General features: G+C 36.6%; 1 protein-coding gene across 1 annotated transcript in view; it reads right to left on the bottom strand.

Moving 5' to 3' along the window:
* LOC127442057 (voltage-dependent L-type calcium channel subunit beta-3-like) overlaps nucleotides 1–13,651 on the bottom strand; it is a 33,079-nt gene extending 19,428 nt beyond the window's left edge. Inside the window, exon 1 of the mRNA XM_051699743.1 lies at nucleotides 13,305–13,651. Coding sequence (XP_051555703.1) covers nucleotides 13,305–13,322 — 18 coding nt within the window. The 5' untranslated portion in view covers nucleotides 13,323–13,651. The remainder of the gene's footprint in view (nucleotides 1–13,304) is intronic.
* Nucleotides 13,652–18,746: the final 5,095 nt, after the last annotated feature.

Here is an 18,746-nt window from a genome sequence, read left to right as displayed (position 1 = left end):
ACTTGATTAATCCTACTTATTTTTGCCACAGAACAAGTTTATTTTTATAAGATCAGAAGAATACATTGATCATTTTACATTATCACCAATACAGAGTATACAATATCTGGATATTTATCAAAATTAAATGTCTTTTGACAAAACTCAGTGTCATCAGTGTTTCCCCTATATGCATTCAGCAGCGATGCTTTCTGCACTCCACGCAGTAGTGATATTTCGTTCGTGAATTAATCTGTCTTTCTGAACGGATCTTTTGAGTAAACAAATCATTCTTGTTCACTGCCATACTCTGACTCATATTACTCTTTCACTGACGTCTCTCACTTTCAAAGCCAATGAGCTCTAGTTTGAAGCGCGAGACGGCTTTGGTGGCTTTTAATGACTGACTATAGCACGTGCCAATGGCATTCTAGTGTGGGCTGTGAAGGAACATATCATTGGTTTGACCCACTGAATGAATACAACCCTTCACCGAATGAGAGAGGATCAGGATCTGTTGACTGAAGGAGATGAGGAGGTATGTCGCACAGTGCTGTGAAAAAGTATTTGTATCCTTATTTCATCTACTGTATTTTTGTGTATATCAGAATAGATTTGTATATATCAGCTTTATCAGAAGGTCATTCTGATATACACAGAAACAGATATCACATACAGTTGTGCTTTGCATACCCTGGCAGAAATTGTGAAATTTTGGAAAGTCTTTTATTTAAGGATAGTGATCATATGAAGCCATTTATTATCACATAGTTGTTTGGCTCCTTTTTAAATCATAATGATATCAGAAATCGCCCTGATCAAAAGTTTACATACCCTTGAATGTTTGGCCTTGTTACAGACACACAATGTGACACACACAGGTTTAAATGGCAATTAAAGGTTCATTTCCCACACCTGTGGCTTTTTAAATTGCAATTAGTGTTTAAATAGTCAATGAGTTTGTTAGCTCTCACATGGATGCACTGAGCAGGCTAGATACTGAGCCATGCGGAGCAGAAAAGAACTGTCAAAAGACCTGCGTAACAAGGTAATGGAACTTTATAAAGATGGAAAAGGATATAAAAAGATATCCAAAGCCTTGAAAATGCCAGTCAGTACTGTTCAATCACTTATTAAGAAGTGGAAAATTCGGGGATCTCTTGATACCAAGCCATAGTCAGGTAGACCAAGAAAGATTTCAGCCACAATTGCCACAAGAATTGTTCGGGATACAAAGAAAAACCCACAGGTAACCTCAGGAGAAATACAGGCTGCTCTGGAAAAAGACGGTGTGGTTGTTTCGAGGAGCACAGTACGACGATACTTGAACAAAAATGAGCTGCATGGTCGAGTTGCCAGAAAGAAGCCTTTACTGCGCCAATGCCACAAAAAAGCCCGGTTACAATATGCCTGACAACACTTTGACACGCCTCACAGCTTCTGGCGCACTGTAATTTGGAGTGATGAGACCAAAATAGAGCTTTATGGTCACAACCATAAGCACTATGTTAGGAGAGGGGTCAACAAGGCCTATAGTGAAAAGAATACCATCACCACTGTGAAGCATGGTGGTGGCTCACTGATGTTTTGGGGGTGTGTGAGCTCTAAAGGCATGGGGAATCTTGTGAAAATTGATGGCACGATGAATGCAGCATGTTATCAGAAAATACTGGCAGACAATTTGCATTCTTCTGCACGAAAGCTGCGCATGGGACGCACTTGGACTTTCCAGCACGACAATGACCCTAAGCACAAGGCCAAGTTGACCCTCCAGTGGTTACAGCAGAAAAAGGTGAAGGTTCTGGAGTGACCATCACAGTCTCCTGATGAGCCACTCTGGGGAGATCTCAAACGTGCAGTTCATGCAAGACGACCAAAGACTTTGCATGACCTGGAGGCATTTTGCCAAGACGAATGGGCAGCTATACCACCTGCAACAATTTGGGGCCTCATAGACAACTATTACAAAAGACTGTACGCTGTCATTGATGCTAAAGGGGGCAATACACAGTATTAAGAACTAAGGGTATGCAGACTTTTGAACAGGGGTCATTTCATTTTTTTCTTTGTTGCCATGTTTTGTTTTATGATTGTGCCATTCTGCTATAACCTACAGTTGAATATGAATCCCATAAGAAATAAAAGAAATGTGTTTTGCCTGCTCACTCATGTTTTCTTTAAAAATGGTACATATATTACCAATTCTCCAAGGGTATGCAAACTTTTGAGCACAACTGTATTTCTCATACTAAATTGTTTTAGATCTTCAAACGAGATATAACATAAAACAAAGGCAACCTAAGTAAACACATAATACAGTTTATAAATGATAATGTTATTTATTGGATATTAAAAGTTATCCAATACCAAGGTGGCCTGGGTAGCTCAGTGGTAAAATACACTGGCTACCACCCCTGGAGTTCGCTAGTTCGCTAGTTCGAATCCCAGGGCGTGCTGAGTAACTCCAGCCAGGTCTCCTAAGCAACCAAATTGGCCCGGTTGCTAGGGAGGGTAGAGTCACATGGGGTAACCTCCTCGTGGTCGCTGTAATGTGGTTTGTTCTCGGTGGGGCGCTTGGTGAATTGAGCATGGTTGCCGCGGTGGATGGCGTGAAGCCTCCACACGCGCTATGTCTCTGTGGCAACACGCTCAACAAGCCACATGATAAGATGCACAGGTTGACTGTCTCAGACACAGAGATAACTGGGATTTGTCCTCCGCCACCCGGACTGAAGCGAATCACTATGCGACCATGAGGACTTAGAGCGCATTGGGAATTGGGCATGCCAAATTGGGAGAAAAAGGGGAGAAATCCCAAAAAAAAAACAAAAAAAAACAACAAAAAAAAAAAAGTTATCCAATACCAACTGGGCCTGTGTGAAAAAGTATTTGCCCCCTTAGTTACCAAATTCCTAAATCTATGAAACTGCATTCATAATGCAGATCAGCTGGACCAGACACACCCAGGCCTGATTACTGCCAACCCTCTTCAATCAAATCAACACTTAAATAGAACTTTTTCAGCAGCATGCAATTGGCTAAAAGGTCTCACCCTGTAGCACACTATGCTAAGGTCAAAAGAAATTCCAGAAATGATGAGGAAAAGGGTGATTGAAATACATCAGTCTGGGAAGGGTTACAAAGCTATTTCAAAGGCTCTGGGACTCCAAAGAACCACAGTGAGAGCCATTATCTCCAAATGGAGAAAACTTGGCACAGTAGTGAACCTTCCCAGAAGTGGCCGACCTTCCAAAATTCCTCAATGAGCACAGCAACGACTCATCCAGGAAGTCACAAAAAAGCCAAGGACAACATCCAAGGAACTGCAGGCCTCTCTCGCATAGGGCTGGGTGATATGTCTTATAAAATGGTATCTCGATATTTTTCAGCCTATTGACGATATTCGATAGATGTCTCGATAATTATGTATTTGCTCTAAAATGGCTCAAAAGTGTTTTTTGTTTTGTTTAGTTTTTTTATCAGAGGAACCATCATTTAATACAAACAGCCATTGTAGCCAAGCAGATTCAATATTTTAAAGACATTCAATAAAGATCTAATAATTAATTTTTCAATAAATAAACACAAGGGAGAATGAAATTCAATCATTTTCATTTATATGCTTTTTATATTTATATTTCATATAAATTGATACATAGTAGCTTATTAAAAAGCATTATTTAATACATTTTTGTGAAAGAACAAGGTGTGCAAAACTACACCTGTTACATCTGGTGTAAATCAAACACAGAATTCCACAAAAAGAACATCATACCTACGGTCAAGCATGGTGGTGGCAGTGTGATGGTTTGGGGATGCTTTGCTGCTTCAGAGCCAGGGTGACTTGCAATAATTGAGGGAAACATGAATTATGCTCTCTACCAGAAAATCCTAAAGGAGAACATCCGGTGTTGTGAAAATATATGCTACCTATCAGGATGTGCTACCAATGCTATATTCGTATAGTTTTAGGGTTGGGGTTTGGGGTAGGTTTAGGGCTTAGTACAGCCTCGCACCATATCACACTATCTCATAGTTATGCTGGTAGCACATCCAGATAGGTATTATCTGCCTGACAAGATGTGCTACCTAGGTTTTTAACACATTTCATGCTGTTGTAGTACATACCAACAGGTTCTCCCATGCCTCCCGACATGTGCTACCCATGTTTTAACTTTACATATCACTGTTTTTACTGCTGGTAGCACATCCTGAGCAGGTAGCACAGATTGTCAGAACACCGGTCATCAGTCCATGAGTTGAAGCTCAAACGTAAGTTGATTATGCAGTAAGACAATGATCCAAAGCGTAAGAGTCAGTCCAACTCTGAATGGTTCAAAAGAAGCAAAATTAAAGTTTTGGAGTGGTCTAGTCAAAGTCCTGACTTGAACCCATTTGAGTTGCTGTGGCAGGACCTTATACAGGCAGTTCATGCTTGAAACCCCTCCAATGTGGCTGAACTAAAGCAGTTCTGCAAAGAAGAGTGGGCCAGAATTCCACCACAGCGTTATGAAAGACTGATCTCCAATTATCGGAAGAATTTGGTTGCAGTTGTTGCTGCTAAAGGTGGCACAACCAGCTATTAAGTTTAAGGGGGCAGTTAGTTTTTTCACATGGGTGATATAGGTGTTGGATAACTTTTTTGCTTCAATAAAAAAAATATATATATATATATATATATATATATATATATATATATATATATTTGAAAAATGTATTTTGTGTTTACTCAGGTTGCCTTTGTTTTATGTTATATCTCGTTTGAAGATCTTAAACAATTTAGAATGAAAAATACACAAAAATAGAAGAAATCAGGAAGGGGCAAATATCTTTTCACAGCACTGTACATTATCTTAGGACATTTTGTTCAACAAGGAGAGAAAGTGGCTGGATGAATTATGAGTAAAAGTGACTCACAACATTACAAAAGACATCAGGTCATAACTGAATCACTTACAGTTATTTTTAGGCTAATAAAGACTTTTTGTATATTCATGCACAGCAGTTAAAAAAAACATAGCTATGCTTTGTTGTCATTTGTGGGGAAAATGCTTATGATGCTCAAAAACTCTGCTGAATTCTCTTAGTAGATTTGTAGATACGCAAATTTTAATAAAGTATAATAAGACTTGTTTTGGTTGTGAATGACTCTATCATCAGTGGTTTAAAGGCTCACCAAAACACACACACACACACACACACACACACACACACACACATTAAATACATTAATTTGATGCCACCTACTGGTTAAACTGTGATTTACAAAAATGATCACTGAATGAAACAGTGGGCAAAAATGAATGACAGACAGACAAACATACAGTATGACATGGAGTTAATTCACTCTACTAAATGCTTATAGTGTCATTGTGGGCTGAGTTATTATATTTGAATGTACCATATGCTCTTTGGACCCTACTGAGGGATTTGTATAACATCCATGCTTCCTCTTTACAATCTTTTGATAAAATAACAAAGAAATGCACATTTTAAATGTGAGGCCCTCACAAAATTGTCTCCTCTAAGATATAAACCATACCACACATAATGCAGGAACTGTTATGCACCATACTTCCAAAACACCAAAAACTAACCTAAAGCCTTAAAATGTATAGTGATACGACAGCAAATAACAAAAGGCTATACTTTTAAATAAAGATAAAACTCAACAAACCATACTTGTGTCAGTCTTCTTGCCTAATTATCCTGATTACATTTCCCCAGCATCACCAAATTAACATAATCTGTCCTCGTTGAGATTATTTCACTTTAGAAAATTGTTACTGTGTAATGTATGCGTACATAAATTGCTGCCCATATCCGTTTAAAAAAAAATAAATATTCAGTTTCCTCAAGAATCAATAATTTCCAGTTTGATATTGCTTTGATTCACAACGTCATTGCTGAAGTCATGACTGCCGAAACATTAAAATATACCCCCCGCAGTGACAAGTCCCTTGAGAGACACTGGTGGTATGCAGTCTGACTAAATCCTATTGATCTTAAAGACCCCATGAACCATGATTTGCTACTTGCTAGTCACTTGCAGGTGGTATTAGGATGAGGGAACTTCTCATTCTAGGGAGCATTTGATTGGACAAAAATCTTTGTAGAGCAGGATGAGTCATCAATATCTTTGGTTCATTACCCAAAAGAGAAAGAATGTACATTTTAAATGTGTATATATCTGCTAACACTGAATTAAAAAAAAATAATAAATAAATACATTAATTAACTCCAAAGACACTGTCACAAAGAAAAAAGCACTGTTCTGAGATTAAATTATGTAAATGTTTCATACACATAAATCTGTCAAGAATGTGAATGTGACCTCAGCCTGAATATTATTATTAATACTGTACATATTGTACCTGCAATTGTTTAAAATGAACAGGCCTTCTGGGTTACAACACACTGTATTGCTCAAGGGCATGCAGTGAACATAAGAGCAGAAATTAGAAGATAAGGTGGTGAAAAGTGATGGAGAAAGGGAGAAAATAAAATTAAAAGGTAAAGGAGAGCAAGATAATTGGGGTGGGGGTTTAGGATTCCCGTAGGCACAGTTATGTAGAGGTGCTTGCTTTTGTTTACTTATGTCTGCCATAGACATCTTGTTCACTCAGCGGCATCTCTCCTGAAAGTCAATGTCATGGAGAGAGCAGTACAAAACGTTGCTGAATTATTATACAATGCCACTGTCACCAACAAGCTCCTCCAACTACAGAGTTTAGCAGGGATTGAGATTATTTACAGACAACACTGACATCTGTACAACTTTATGATGACATTCTTACAAATAGGACTCACAATTAAGAATTTTAAGCTGACCCAGGCAGGCAAATAGTTCAGATTTTGCTTGCCTTGTTAACATCTTCAATGGCCCCACCACTAAAAATTATTCATTTTACTTTAAGAAATGTATATAATATGCATATAAAAATATAGATTTAGGCTATACAAAAAGTCTTTAAAAATATAATTTTTTACAAAAAAATGATTAGGTTTTCAATAATATCTGGAAATTAAACTATAATGTTACTCCATGAAAACAATAAAACCTAATTTACTGTATGTTGTTAGCCAGCTAGATAATGTTGCCTTGGTAACATTTCAATCAACAGGAATGAAATGGCAGAAGAGGTTGGATGTGTTGGATAAATATAAGAAAGACTAAACTGTGTACTGCAAATAGTTATTGCTCAATGGGGCAATTTAACTGTTCAATGGGGCTTTATTTTCATGACCACGCTAGGTGCAATGTGCAATGGCGTCTTATCTAATTTTTTGTGAGAGCACTAACTCCAAGCACAATTTTTGTGCCAGTGCAAAGCACAAGTGGACATGGGTGGGAGTGTTTGCACTATCTGTGGGTGTATGCATGCAAACTGTGGGTTTATTGCATGTTAATGAAGTGCCGCTACGTACAATCTGCTATTTTCCTGAGAAAAAGGTCATTGCGCTAATACATTTCAGACCCATGTCTGTTTTCAGTTCAAAGTCTAAACTCAGTTTCTGCATTTGCAGTTTGGATATTCTACCAACAGGTGGTAATAAATGTAATGTCCAAACTCTGAAAATAAAGTGGAACATCAAATTATGTCCATGACAATCACTGTTGTAGCTGTTTTATGAAACAAAAATGTATGAGATTTGTGTTAAACTCTCTAGAGGTCATGGTTTATTTTTCCAGAATTATTATTAATATTATGTGTATATTTACAATTGCATTTTTTATCTAATTTGTATTAATATTTTTAGGGCTGTCAATTTAATGCATTAATTCAGTGCGATTACTTATAGAAAAATAACGCTTTAAAAAAAAATAATGCAGTTAATCATGTATCCTGACCGTAATAAGGAATATTCTTACCGACTGAGCAAATCAAGCATGGAGTACCACCTGTTTTCTCCTGGGGGCAGTAAGCGAAACTCACTGTATAGGCAACATGCAGCTTATACAGACAGAGAACAAACCATTCTTACCTAGGGCAGAAAACACATGATGAGAACATGTTCTTGTGTTCAAACACAGCTTGATGGAGTGCATATCCAAAGGCAGGGATCTCAAGATGTATTTTTCCAAGTTTCAAACTTCATTTAACTTGACACAGCGACCTAAAAATGGTATGTTTATGATGCAATGCAACCGAGATGCTCCAGTAGCGTCCGTCTGATGCAGGTGTACATTGACGCATCCTTAGACAAGCCCTTATAATAAATCTCAGACTGACTGACAAATTCCAGTTCAAAATAGATTGCTGTGAACTGTAGGCCAGTGATAGGCTTATACAGTATGTTCAATAATATGGAAATAAACAATATATTGCATTCTAAAGACACTTTTTGTATTGTCATTTTTAATGTTTCACTTGTGTGCAGGGCTGTAGCTGGGTATTCTGGGGCCCCTTTCCTATTAAAAAATACAGTTTAGAATTTGTTGTGGGCCCCCCCTGGACCTGTGGGCCCCTAGAATCATTACCACCTTTCAACCCTCTAGCTACGGCCCTGCTTGTGTGCCAAAATAATGTAATGCATTTTAATTATCAGTATTATTATTTTTTATAATATAAATATTTTATTTATAATTATTTAAATATCATTATTTAATCATTATATATTGAATTGTTGTTATTTAAGGGGCTTTCTCAGGAAATATTTATTTATGCAATTAATTTGATTAATTAATTGGCATACCATGTAATTAATTCAATTACAAATTTTAACTGACTGACAGCCCTAAATATTTTTCCACCTGTTGTCGTAGTGTGATTTTTAAGTCACTGCAAAAGAGGCCAGTGGAAGAAGTTGGAGAGGGAAATATTTTTGGATTTTACTGGAAGTGGTTATATAGGATTTTTTAACCACTTTGTTATTTTGATTATATTTGTGTTTTGTTTGAAGTGTAATTTGATTTCAGATATATTTTTGGTTTAATTTTATTTTTGCAAAATCAACCAGTAGAAGTGAAGTGCGTGCAAAAATCCACAACATAACCTCACTGTTAATACTAGCCATGATTTGTGTGTCACTTGATCAATACGATTAATAATACTTACATTCTCTATAATTTAACAGAGCCTATATCCAAATCCAAATTTCCATGTGTATAAAAGGAGCATGCACTGTCAAAGATATATCAACTTTCAACAAGGACGCAGATAATGCACGGAACAACGCAAGTCCATATTTCTATTCTTCTAATTAATAACATACAGCCCATTTACACTAATAAATTATTTTGAATGTGCTGTCTTTGTTTACATCACTGTTGCTCGACAGGGAATGGATTATAGATAATAAGACACAGATGGTGCAATAGCTGGAGAAAAGCCTCAGAATTAAATTGTACCTGACCCAGCCCATCAGCACTTTGCGTGCAATTTCACCACACCCACTTGCTCCTAGACTTGCTCCATGCTTGCACAAAAATACCAAATGCATTAGCGCTAGCTTAAATAGGCCCCATAGTGTAACAATATAGGATGTAGTCAAAGTCAGTTTATTATAAAGCACAATTACACAGACTGTTGAAATATCAAATCTAAAACAAAGTATAAAAACAAAGAAAAAGAAACAAAACATAAAAGGAGGTACAACAGGAAAACTACAGTATTAATAACACTAATAAATATCAAAACTCTTTTGGACCAAATGTCACAGCAAAAATATGTGTTTTAAGCTGTGATTTAAAAATGGATAAAGAAGGGGCAGCTGTTATGCACAAGGGTAAGCTGTTCCAAAGCTTAGGGGCAGCTACTGCAAAAGCCCGGTCACCCCTAAGTTTTAACCTGGACCTGGGAACAGTTAAAGTTCTCTGTTCAGAGTAACATCACAGCACTGGCCTGATTGGTCAAGTAACAGTTCTGCCAAATATCCTCTTTGTTGAACTCTGCATATATTGGAATGTGTCTTATGGTGAGGTCTCTTCATTATACTATATACAGACATTATATCTGAGACAGAAAGGGAGTAAGGGTAGCTGATTTTTCTAAGCCAGTGATCAGACATTTTCTCCCCACTGTTTCCTATCCAGACATTGTTCAAGGTACTCCACAGTTATGCTAATTTGACAGAGGCAATTGTAGAGGAATCAAATGCAAAGCTTATCTTATTGTTACAAAAAGCTCTTTTGAAAGGTGACCCCAAACTCAGGAATGTGAACTCAGCTTGTTTGATGTGATATCAGTGTTCCTATACCACACCTCATGTACATTAGTGAATGGCCTGTGATTGACTTGCAAGTGCAAACCCATTAACAAACTGCAAAGTGGACGTCAACTGGACAGACCTGAGGTCGTTAAAGGACAAAACTGACTTAATTTAAAGAAAATTGTTATTAATTAAAGTTCAGTCAGACTCTGGAACACCTTTATCATAATTTGTATCATAAAAAGAATTGTCGTGATTTATTTTGAATAGCATAGGTTTTAAGGAAAATAATTCATTATAAGAGCAGATCTGGGGCAACATTAAAAAAAGATGAAAGCGATAAGAAGAAAAAGGGAAATGAAAGAAGACTGGAGAATGAGCTGTGTTGTGCATAATGTTTTGTTAATTGTTGCACTTTTTGCAGTAAGAGGAAAGATGGATAATATGTGAGCCAAGAGTAGCCTAATTTAAACAGTCCCACTCCTCCCTAACAGTTCTGGGATTTATTTTTATGTTTGCTTTGAATCTTACTGTAAACCAAATAAAACCTCTGCAAATTCAGCACCCCCAGATCATCAACGATCCTCCACCTGGTCGTCTAATGGTTAGGTGGACACCTGGAGAGGCCTTCAAGCAACAGTGTCTCGCACCCACTGTGAAATTTGGTGGAGGATCGGTGATGATCTGGGGGTGCTTCAGCAAGGCTGGAATCAGGCAGATTCGTCTTTGAGAAGGACGCATGAATCAAGCCATGTACAAGGTTATCCTGGAAGAAAACTTGCTTCTTTCTGCTCTGACAATGTTCCCCAACTCTGAGGATTGGTTTTTCCAGCAGAACAATGCTCCATGCCACACAGCCAGGTCAATCAAGGTGTAGATGGAGCACCGGATCAAGACCCTGTCATGGCCAGCCCAATCTCCAGACCTGAACCCCATTGAAAACCTCTGGAATGTGATCAAGAAGAAGATGGATGGCCACAAGCCATCAAACAAAGCCGAGCTGCTTGAATATTTGCACCAGGAGTGGCATAAAGTCACCCAACAGCAATGTGAAAGACTGGTAAGACGCATGAGAGCTTTGACTGAAAATCAGTGTTTTTCCACAAAATATTGATTTCTGAACTCTTCCTAAGTTAAAACATTAGTGTTGTGTTGTTTAAAAATGAATATGAACTTGTTTTCTTTGCATTACTTGAGGTCTGAAAACACTGCATATTTTTGTTATTTTGACCAATTGTCATTTTCTGCAAATAAATGCTCTAAATGATGATATTCTTATTTGGAATTTGGGAGAAATGTTGTCAGTACTTTATAGAATAAAATAAAAATTTTCATTTTACTCAAACACATACCTATAAATAGTAAACCCAGATAAACAGATAATTTTTCAGTGGTCTCTTAATTTTTTCCAGAGCTGTATATATATATATATATATATATATATATATACACTTCTCTGTCTCTTTTTTCTGCGCTAGAACCCATACTACTCCAGCCACCTTGAGAGATTGGCAGTTCAACACTGTAGATGTTGTTGAACTTTGTATGACAAATTGCTTGCTATGTTCCTCATTTGTAAGTCGCTTTGGATAAAAGCATCTGCTAAATGACTAAATGCAAATGTAATAAATTAAAAATAAATAAAAAAAAACATAGATAATTAACTGGATTCAAGACAACTTTTTTCAATTTAGCCTCAGATCAATGTACTTTACGTGTGAGAGGGAATATATAGTCACTTTTTACAGTAAACTGAAAGCCTTCTTGAGCATGTTTCTGTAAAGGACTGCTGCTGAGCTCTCTGTAGCCAAACACAATAAAGGACAAAACACTTTCTTATTTCAAACTTCCTCCTAATCTAATTATGACTAAGATTAAGATTTCCTGACTGTTGCTAAATGAGCTCTGGCAGGTCGCCCAGGTATTCAACCACTCTGTATTCCAAATGGTACTGTTTGTACACTGCAAAGTAATGACTGCATAAATGTATTTATATTATATGTAACCTGTAATAGTCAGTGATGCTATCATCTCGAAACAGTAGCATAAACATGCAATATAATACATTACATATCTTATTCTAAATTCTCAGTGGGACCTCTCTGGCTTCTATATCAAAATCTAGCGCAGTGGGAAATAATAAACTGCATCTACTAGATATTATTTTGTGTTTAAAACTGCTCAAGTGAGAGTTCCAGTGGGACTGCGTAGCACAGAGACAGCACGCTGGCCGTTTTGTACTGAAACACACTACCACGATAAATTATGGTAGAGATGCTAGGCCGAGCCACACTCACGCACAGTACGTCTGTCTTTCTCGCTGTTGCTCATGGTCATGATTGCTTCTCTGTAAGGAGATTAAGATGGCATGCGTCAATCCAGGATTTGGAGAGAAAGAGACAAATGCAAACAGGATCACAGGATTTCCACTTATTCTATTCCAAAAATTTTGAAGCTCTTTCAAGAGGAAAGACTTTAAAGTAATACAGGATCATGGTGGGAGTAAAGCCAAATTAAACAAATGACTTAGAACAGATAGGTTATTGTTCTTCATTTTTGAACAAAATTCTATAAGCATGAAGTTGGAATCAGCATGGGCCTGGTTAAATGCCCCATTGACAGCTCATAACTAAGTGGCCTTTCCTATACTAGGTAACGGGTATCCAATGTAAAGTCTAAAATATGATAGGAAACGGTAAGGTATTTTACCACTAAAACACCACACCTGTTTTAAATTTAGAGATCATTTGAGAAACAGCTGAGTTTTGTAATCCTGACAATTGGAAACGGATTACGCACATAACACAGCTCAGAACAATTCCATCAGTTTCTGCATTGCAATAATTGTGCAACCTGTCACATGGAGGTTACATTTCAGCACAATTACACCTAGTTCAATTACAGTTTTACATATTTTAAACATAGCATAGTAAGAAAGAGTACACATCTTTTACCCAAACACTGGTGTACACACTGTGTATTGTCCATGGCACATAAAAGCAATGATGCAGAGCAGCTCAAGCTCACATGGATTACATCTGAACGCAACAGATGGCACTCTCCTCGAATGGCACTCTCATGTCTACCTCATCACTCCCTGATGCACAACTACACACCACACACACACACACACACACACACACACACACACACACACACACAAGACGTTTTACCTTTTTCTTGGGTGGCATGCCCACTTTTTCGTTTTTCTTTACGTTTCTCCACAATTAACAGCTTAAGTAGTGGTCAGTCCTATACTCTCAAACCAGAAACTGACAGACGACTGAGAAATATCCATGTCCTATCCCACTTCTGTTCCGTCCTGGGATAGCCAGACAACTTCTCAAATGCACCGCGAGCGGGATTTACGGCAAGTTTCGCGCATTGTGAAATTCATAATTTCTCGAGCGCCGGGTTTCTGTGGTTGTTGTCCAGGAGAAGGTGCAAACGATGGCTACTGAATGTCTATCCATGAGTGGATACATCAGCGCTGTAAGCGGCTCCCGCAGTGAGTGGAGTTTGTCACCCCCTCCCCGGGTTTGAAGAGCTTATTCCACAGCGTGGCATCTGTTGCTAAAAACCTGCTATAACCTTCACGTTCCATCACTCTGCTTAGCGAGGAAAGCACTCATTTCATTTGATTCGACTTGTTACAAGTTATTATGTTTTCTCATATATACGATTTGATAAAACGCAAATGAAAGGGAAGGGTTATAATTTGTAGTGTTAGCAGTCATTTTGTTTGCAGTCCTATGGATGCATCACACACACTTGTTTCTCTTTCATGGTGGAACTTTCTATTGAGCAAATTATATTTTCTATCCTATAACCCCAGCACAATGGAATTATTATTATTATTATTATTATTTTAACCTAAAGATGTAACTTCTAAATTAACTGTTTTTAGGTTATGCCAACCATACAAATTTGTAAGGGTTAGATCAGGTAGCTATAGCTCCTTAAAGGGATAGTTCACCCAAAAATTTAAATTCTCTCATCGTTTACTCATCCTCATGCTATCCCAGATATGTATGACTTTCTTTCTTCTGCTGAGTATAAACAGAGATTTTTAGAAGAATATTTCAGCACTGTTGGTCCTTACAATGCAAGTGAATGGTGACCAGGCCTTTGAAGCTCCAAAAATCACATAAAAGCAGCATTAATGTAATCCATAAGGCTCCAGTGGTTAAATCCATATCTTCAGAAGTGATATAATAGGTGTGGGTGAGAAACAGATCAATAGATCAACTGTCCTTTTTTTTTTTTTATTTATTTATTTTTTTTTTTTTTACTATAAATCTCCACCTTTAACCAGCCCAAACCAGTAGGTGGCTGAATGTGAAAGTGAAAGTCACTTCCACACTAGAATGTGAAAGTGAAAGTGGAGATTGATAGTAAGAAAGGACTTAAATATTGATCTGTTTCTCACCCACACCTATCATATCGTTTCAGAAGATATGGATTTAACCACTGGAGCCTTATGTATTACATTTATGCTGCCTTTATGTCCTTTTTGGACCTTTAAATTGCTGATCACCATTCACATGCATTGCATGAACAGAGCATATATATTCTTCTAAAAATCCTCATTTAAGTACTGCAGAAGAAAGAAAGTCATACATTTCTGGGATGGCATAAGGGTGAGTAAATGATGAGACAATTTTCATTTTTGGCTGAACTATTCCTTTAAGGTACATTGCAGGTTACCACTTTTAAAAGTGCACTTAACCTCACTGATATAATACGAACATCACCCAGACATCTATTTGACATGTGTGTTTATACGTCTGGAAGATGTATTTTTTTAGATTATTTTCTCATCTGCATTTCTCATTCCTCTCAGATGCCAATAAGACATTCAGCAGATGTTTCTGAGATGTTTATTTGTTTATTTATTTTATTATTATTTAAAATGTATGTAAATCTGCTCTTTTTAAGATGTTTATCAGTTTAGAATGTGAAGCTTTCCAGATGAAATGCTTTTAAACAGACATCTCGGTGATGTACGTGTGCTGGCCTAATTGCACAGAAACCTTTTTGCATAAAAAAATATTTATTTAATTTATGAATCGTTTTTCAGATTTTGCTATCTTCTTGGGACAAATTCATCCCCAAACTATAGCTAAGTACGTACACACATGTGTATTTCTATTGACTAACCCCAACCCTGACCCTATACCACTAAGTTAAAATAAAAAATCAAGCATGGAAAAAGCCCTCTTTAAATAATAATAATAATAATAAAAATAAAAATAATTCATTAATAGTTTTTCTAATTGATGACCCAACTGCATGCCCCAAAATGGATGTTTATCAAATTTAGCAAACTTCATGTGGGATTTCGACCTCAAACTATTGCAAACTATTACTATTATTGAAGTATATCTATATACCCAAACTCATACACTTGGTTATCATAATTTTAATTTAGATTTAAAATGCTTTCTCTCTGTGTTTTTTCTTTAAGCTTAGACTACTACAACTTACATGACCTATATATCGCACTAATCAGATGACAGAGTATTAAAGGTGTGCACCTGAGAGTGAGCCATGGTGATCCTCAGTGGCGTGCCCAGACTTGTTTGACTGGGGTGGCCCATGTGGGGCACAGACTCATTTAAGGGTGGCATGAAGCCTAACATCCCTAATATTAATAATAATAATAATAAGATATGTACATTTTCATAATTTATTAATAGTCAAATGTTACTTAACATTTATATAATTGTAATTGATTAACTGTTATTACATTTTATACTGCAAAACACAGAAGACTCCAAATAGCATTTATTTTATACATTTTGTAATTTTCAGTATAATTTTTTATGTATGTAGTGTGTCTTTAAACTGCATATATGTTATGGACACTGCTAATATGAACACGGTAGTTCTATGCAATTTTGAGGAGTTTTAGAGTTGAAGAGATGACTACTGTGGTGTGACATATTACTATCAAGTAGGCTATTGTTTTATTTTGAGACAATAAAGAAGATATTGAAGATATTTCTTAATCTTATCACAGGCCTACACATAAAGAATGTGCATGGATTTCAGTTTTGTGTATGCTACTCAATTTAGCCAAATATTTGTTGGACTGCCAAAGGTAATTTGATTATTTAATTAAACAGTGTTTTAAAAACAACTTACTTAATTTGATATTAAAACTGTTTTCCTGATCTAAAAAAATAAATACATTTTTCATCTTTTCTTAAGAGACATTGCATAATGCATTGCATTACATTATAAAAGGAAATAAATATAGGCTATATGAAGACTCAACTTTCTGCTAATTAAAAAACTGATAGGTGTATTAATTTAATTGCAACTCCGACAAATGATTATGGTAAAGAACCTGCAAAGGTTTACAAGGTTCGTGGCAATGTGGCATCCTATCTTTTAAAGATTTTTTAAAACTTTGTTTGAGGCAGATGGTTTTAAGTAAACTAGATATCCCCGCATGTTTAAAAAAAATACTTCTGATGCACACATCAATGTTATACACACCCCAAAACATCACGTGGGAAAGTAATCAGACATTTCATATCTGAATGAATGAACTGTTCTTGGCCAGAATAAAATGGTGACATATGCAGAAGTTTACAGCATTACAGTTTTTGTCTAGTTGGGATAGAAGAGAGCAGTGACGTGCACAGACCTTAGCAGGGACAGGGGTGGAAGGATAAAAATTCATTAAAAAAGTTTTTTTTTTTTTTTTTTTTTTTTTTGAATTAGTAATTATAAATGTTCTTTGCTTTTTGAGGATTTAACCATTTTCTTGTATATACAGTGTATAATTTACATTATTTTTTAATTTTTTAACTATTATCACAAATAATAGCCTATTATGTTATATTTCTCACAAAATGCTCCTTGGTAATACACTTGTTTATTTATTTTCAGACATGGTGTGTGATAACCCCATGTTTATGACATTTGTCATAGTAAAACCATGGTATTTTTTAAAGTACCATGGAGTATCATGACAGTATCATGAAAAATGAACATGATCAATCATTCAGTACCATGGCGTTACCCTAGTAACGTGGTGCACGATGCGAAGACGTGATGAGAAAGTGCAAGCGCGAGGCGATCGACTGTGTTACGCAAATGCTACAGGGTCCTTGAATAACGTATAACATGCGAGTAAGGGCAGCCGGTGAAGTTTCTGGTGCCCCCCCTAGGGTATGATGGTGCCCCCCTAGGGAGTTGGTGCTCTACGCAGACTGCGCAATATCTAACCTTATTTTTCTGAAAGTGATTAGTCTAATCCACACAATTATCATTTCCACTGTGTGCATTCTCCTCAGTTAAAATATCACCTCAGTGAATTACTTAGTAAATAAAGAATTCTTCATCTTAATGGCAAAATTCTGTATAAATATAAATAAAGAGTACATTTTAAAAATGTATCTGATGTTTTGCCTCTCTGTATGTTATGTTATTTTAATCAAGTAATGATTGGTCAAAAAGTAATTTAATACATTAAGCATGAAATAAAACATTGCAAGAGTGAATGAAGCAGTAAACTACCAGCTCGTACATCTTCCTCACAGTGGATTATGGGCAATTAACCGTCGTTAGAGTACATTGTGGGTAATAATGAGTGAACAAAAGTAGGGAACGAGTGGCTCACTAAGAATTCAGACACTCCTACAAAATGGCAGACACCCGAAATAGTGCACTATATAGTGGATGGGGGTAGTTTCAGACACAGCGAGTGTTCCGTGAACAGGGTTGGTGCCCTATGCAGGCTACGTACTCTGCGTTTAGAGAGCGGCGGTACTGCTGTACAGAACTAATGATCTAAATTCTTTCGACACTGAAAACTGTAACTACACTGAAATAAGAATCCACGCAGGACATAGTAGGCATTAGTAAAACATGATCTTGCTTTGGTTTATATTTCAGCATTATATATAATTTCTCTGTGGGACATTTTCACTGTAATAATTACTAGAAAGGTTTCCAAACCTCTCTTCTTATTTACAAATTCATCCAGATCTGACAAGAGTCCTAGAAGTGTAGATTTTTAGAAGACTATTTCAGCTCTGTAGGTCCATAAAATGCCAGTGAATGGGTGCCAACATTTTAAAGCTAAAAAAAATCAAATAAATCAGCACAAAAGTAATCCATAAGACTCCAGTGGTTAAATCAATATCTTCAGAAGCGATGTGAAATGAGAATGTGTGGATGAGAAACAGAGAAATAGATCACTTTCACATTCTTCTTCTTGTGTTTTTGGTGATTCACATTCTTCTTTGCATATTGTCCCCTTCTGGGCAGGGAGAAGAATGTCTAGCAAAAAATGACAAATACTGATTTGTTTCTCACCCACACCTATCATATCACTTCTGAAGATATGGATTTAAATACTGTAGTCTTATGGATTACTTTTATGCTGCCTTTATGTGCTTTTTGGAGCATCAACATTTTGGCACCCATTCACTTGCATTGTACTGACCTACAGAGCTGAAATATTCTTCTAAAAATCATCATTTGTGCTCTGCAGAAGAAAGGAAGTCATACACATCTGTGATGTCATGAGGGTGAGTAAATGATGAGAGAATTTTCATTTTTGTTTGAACTATCCCTTTAAAGTGATAACTCAGCTATAA

The sequence above is a fragment of the Myxocyprinus asiaticus genome, chromosome 6, assembly GCF_019703515.2.
Source record: "Myxocyprinus asiaticus isolate MX2 ecotype Aquarium Trade chromosome 6, UBuf_Myxa_2, whole genome shotgun sequence".
Taxonomy (NCBI): Eukaryota; Metazoa; Chordata; class Actinopteri; order Cypriniformes; family Catostomidae; genus Myxocyprinus; species Myxocyprinus asiaticus.
This window is presented reverse-complemented; position numbering and strand designations above follow the sequence as displayed.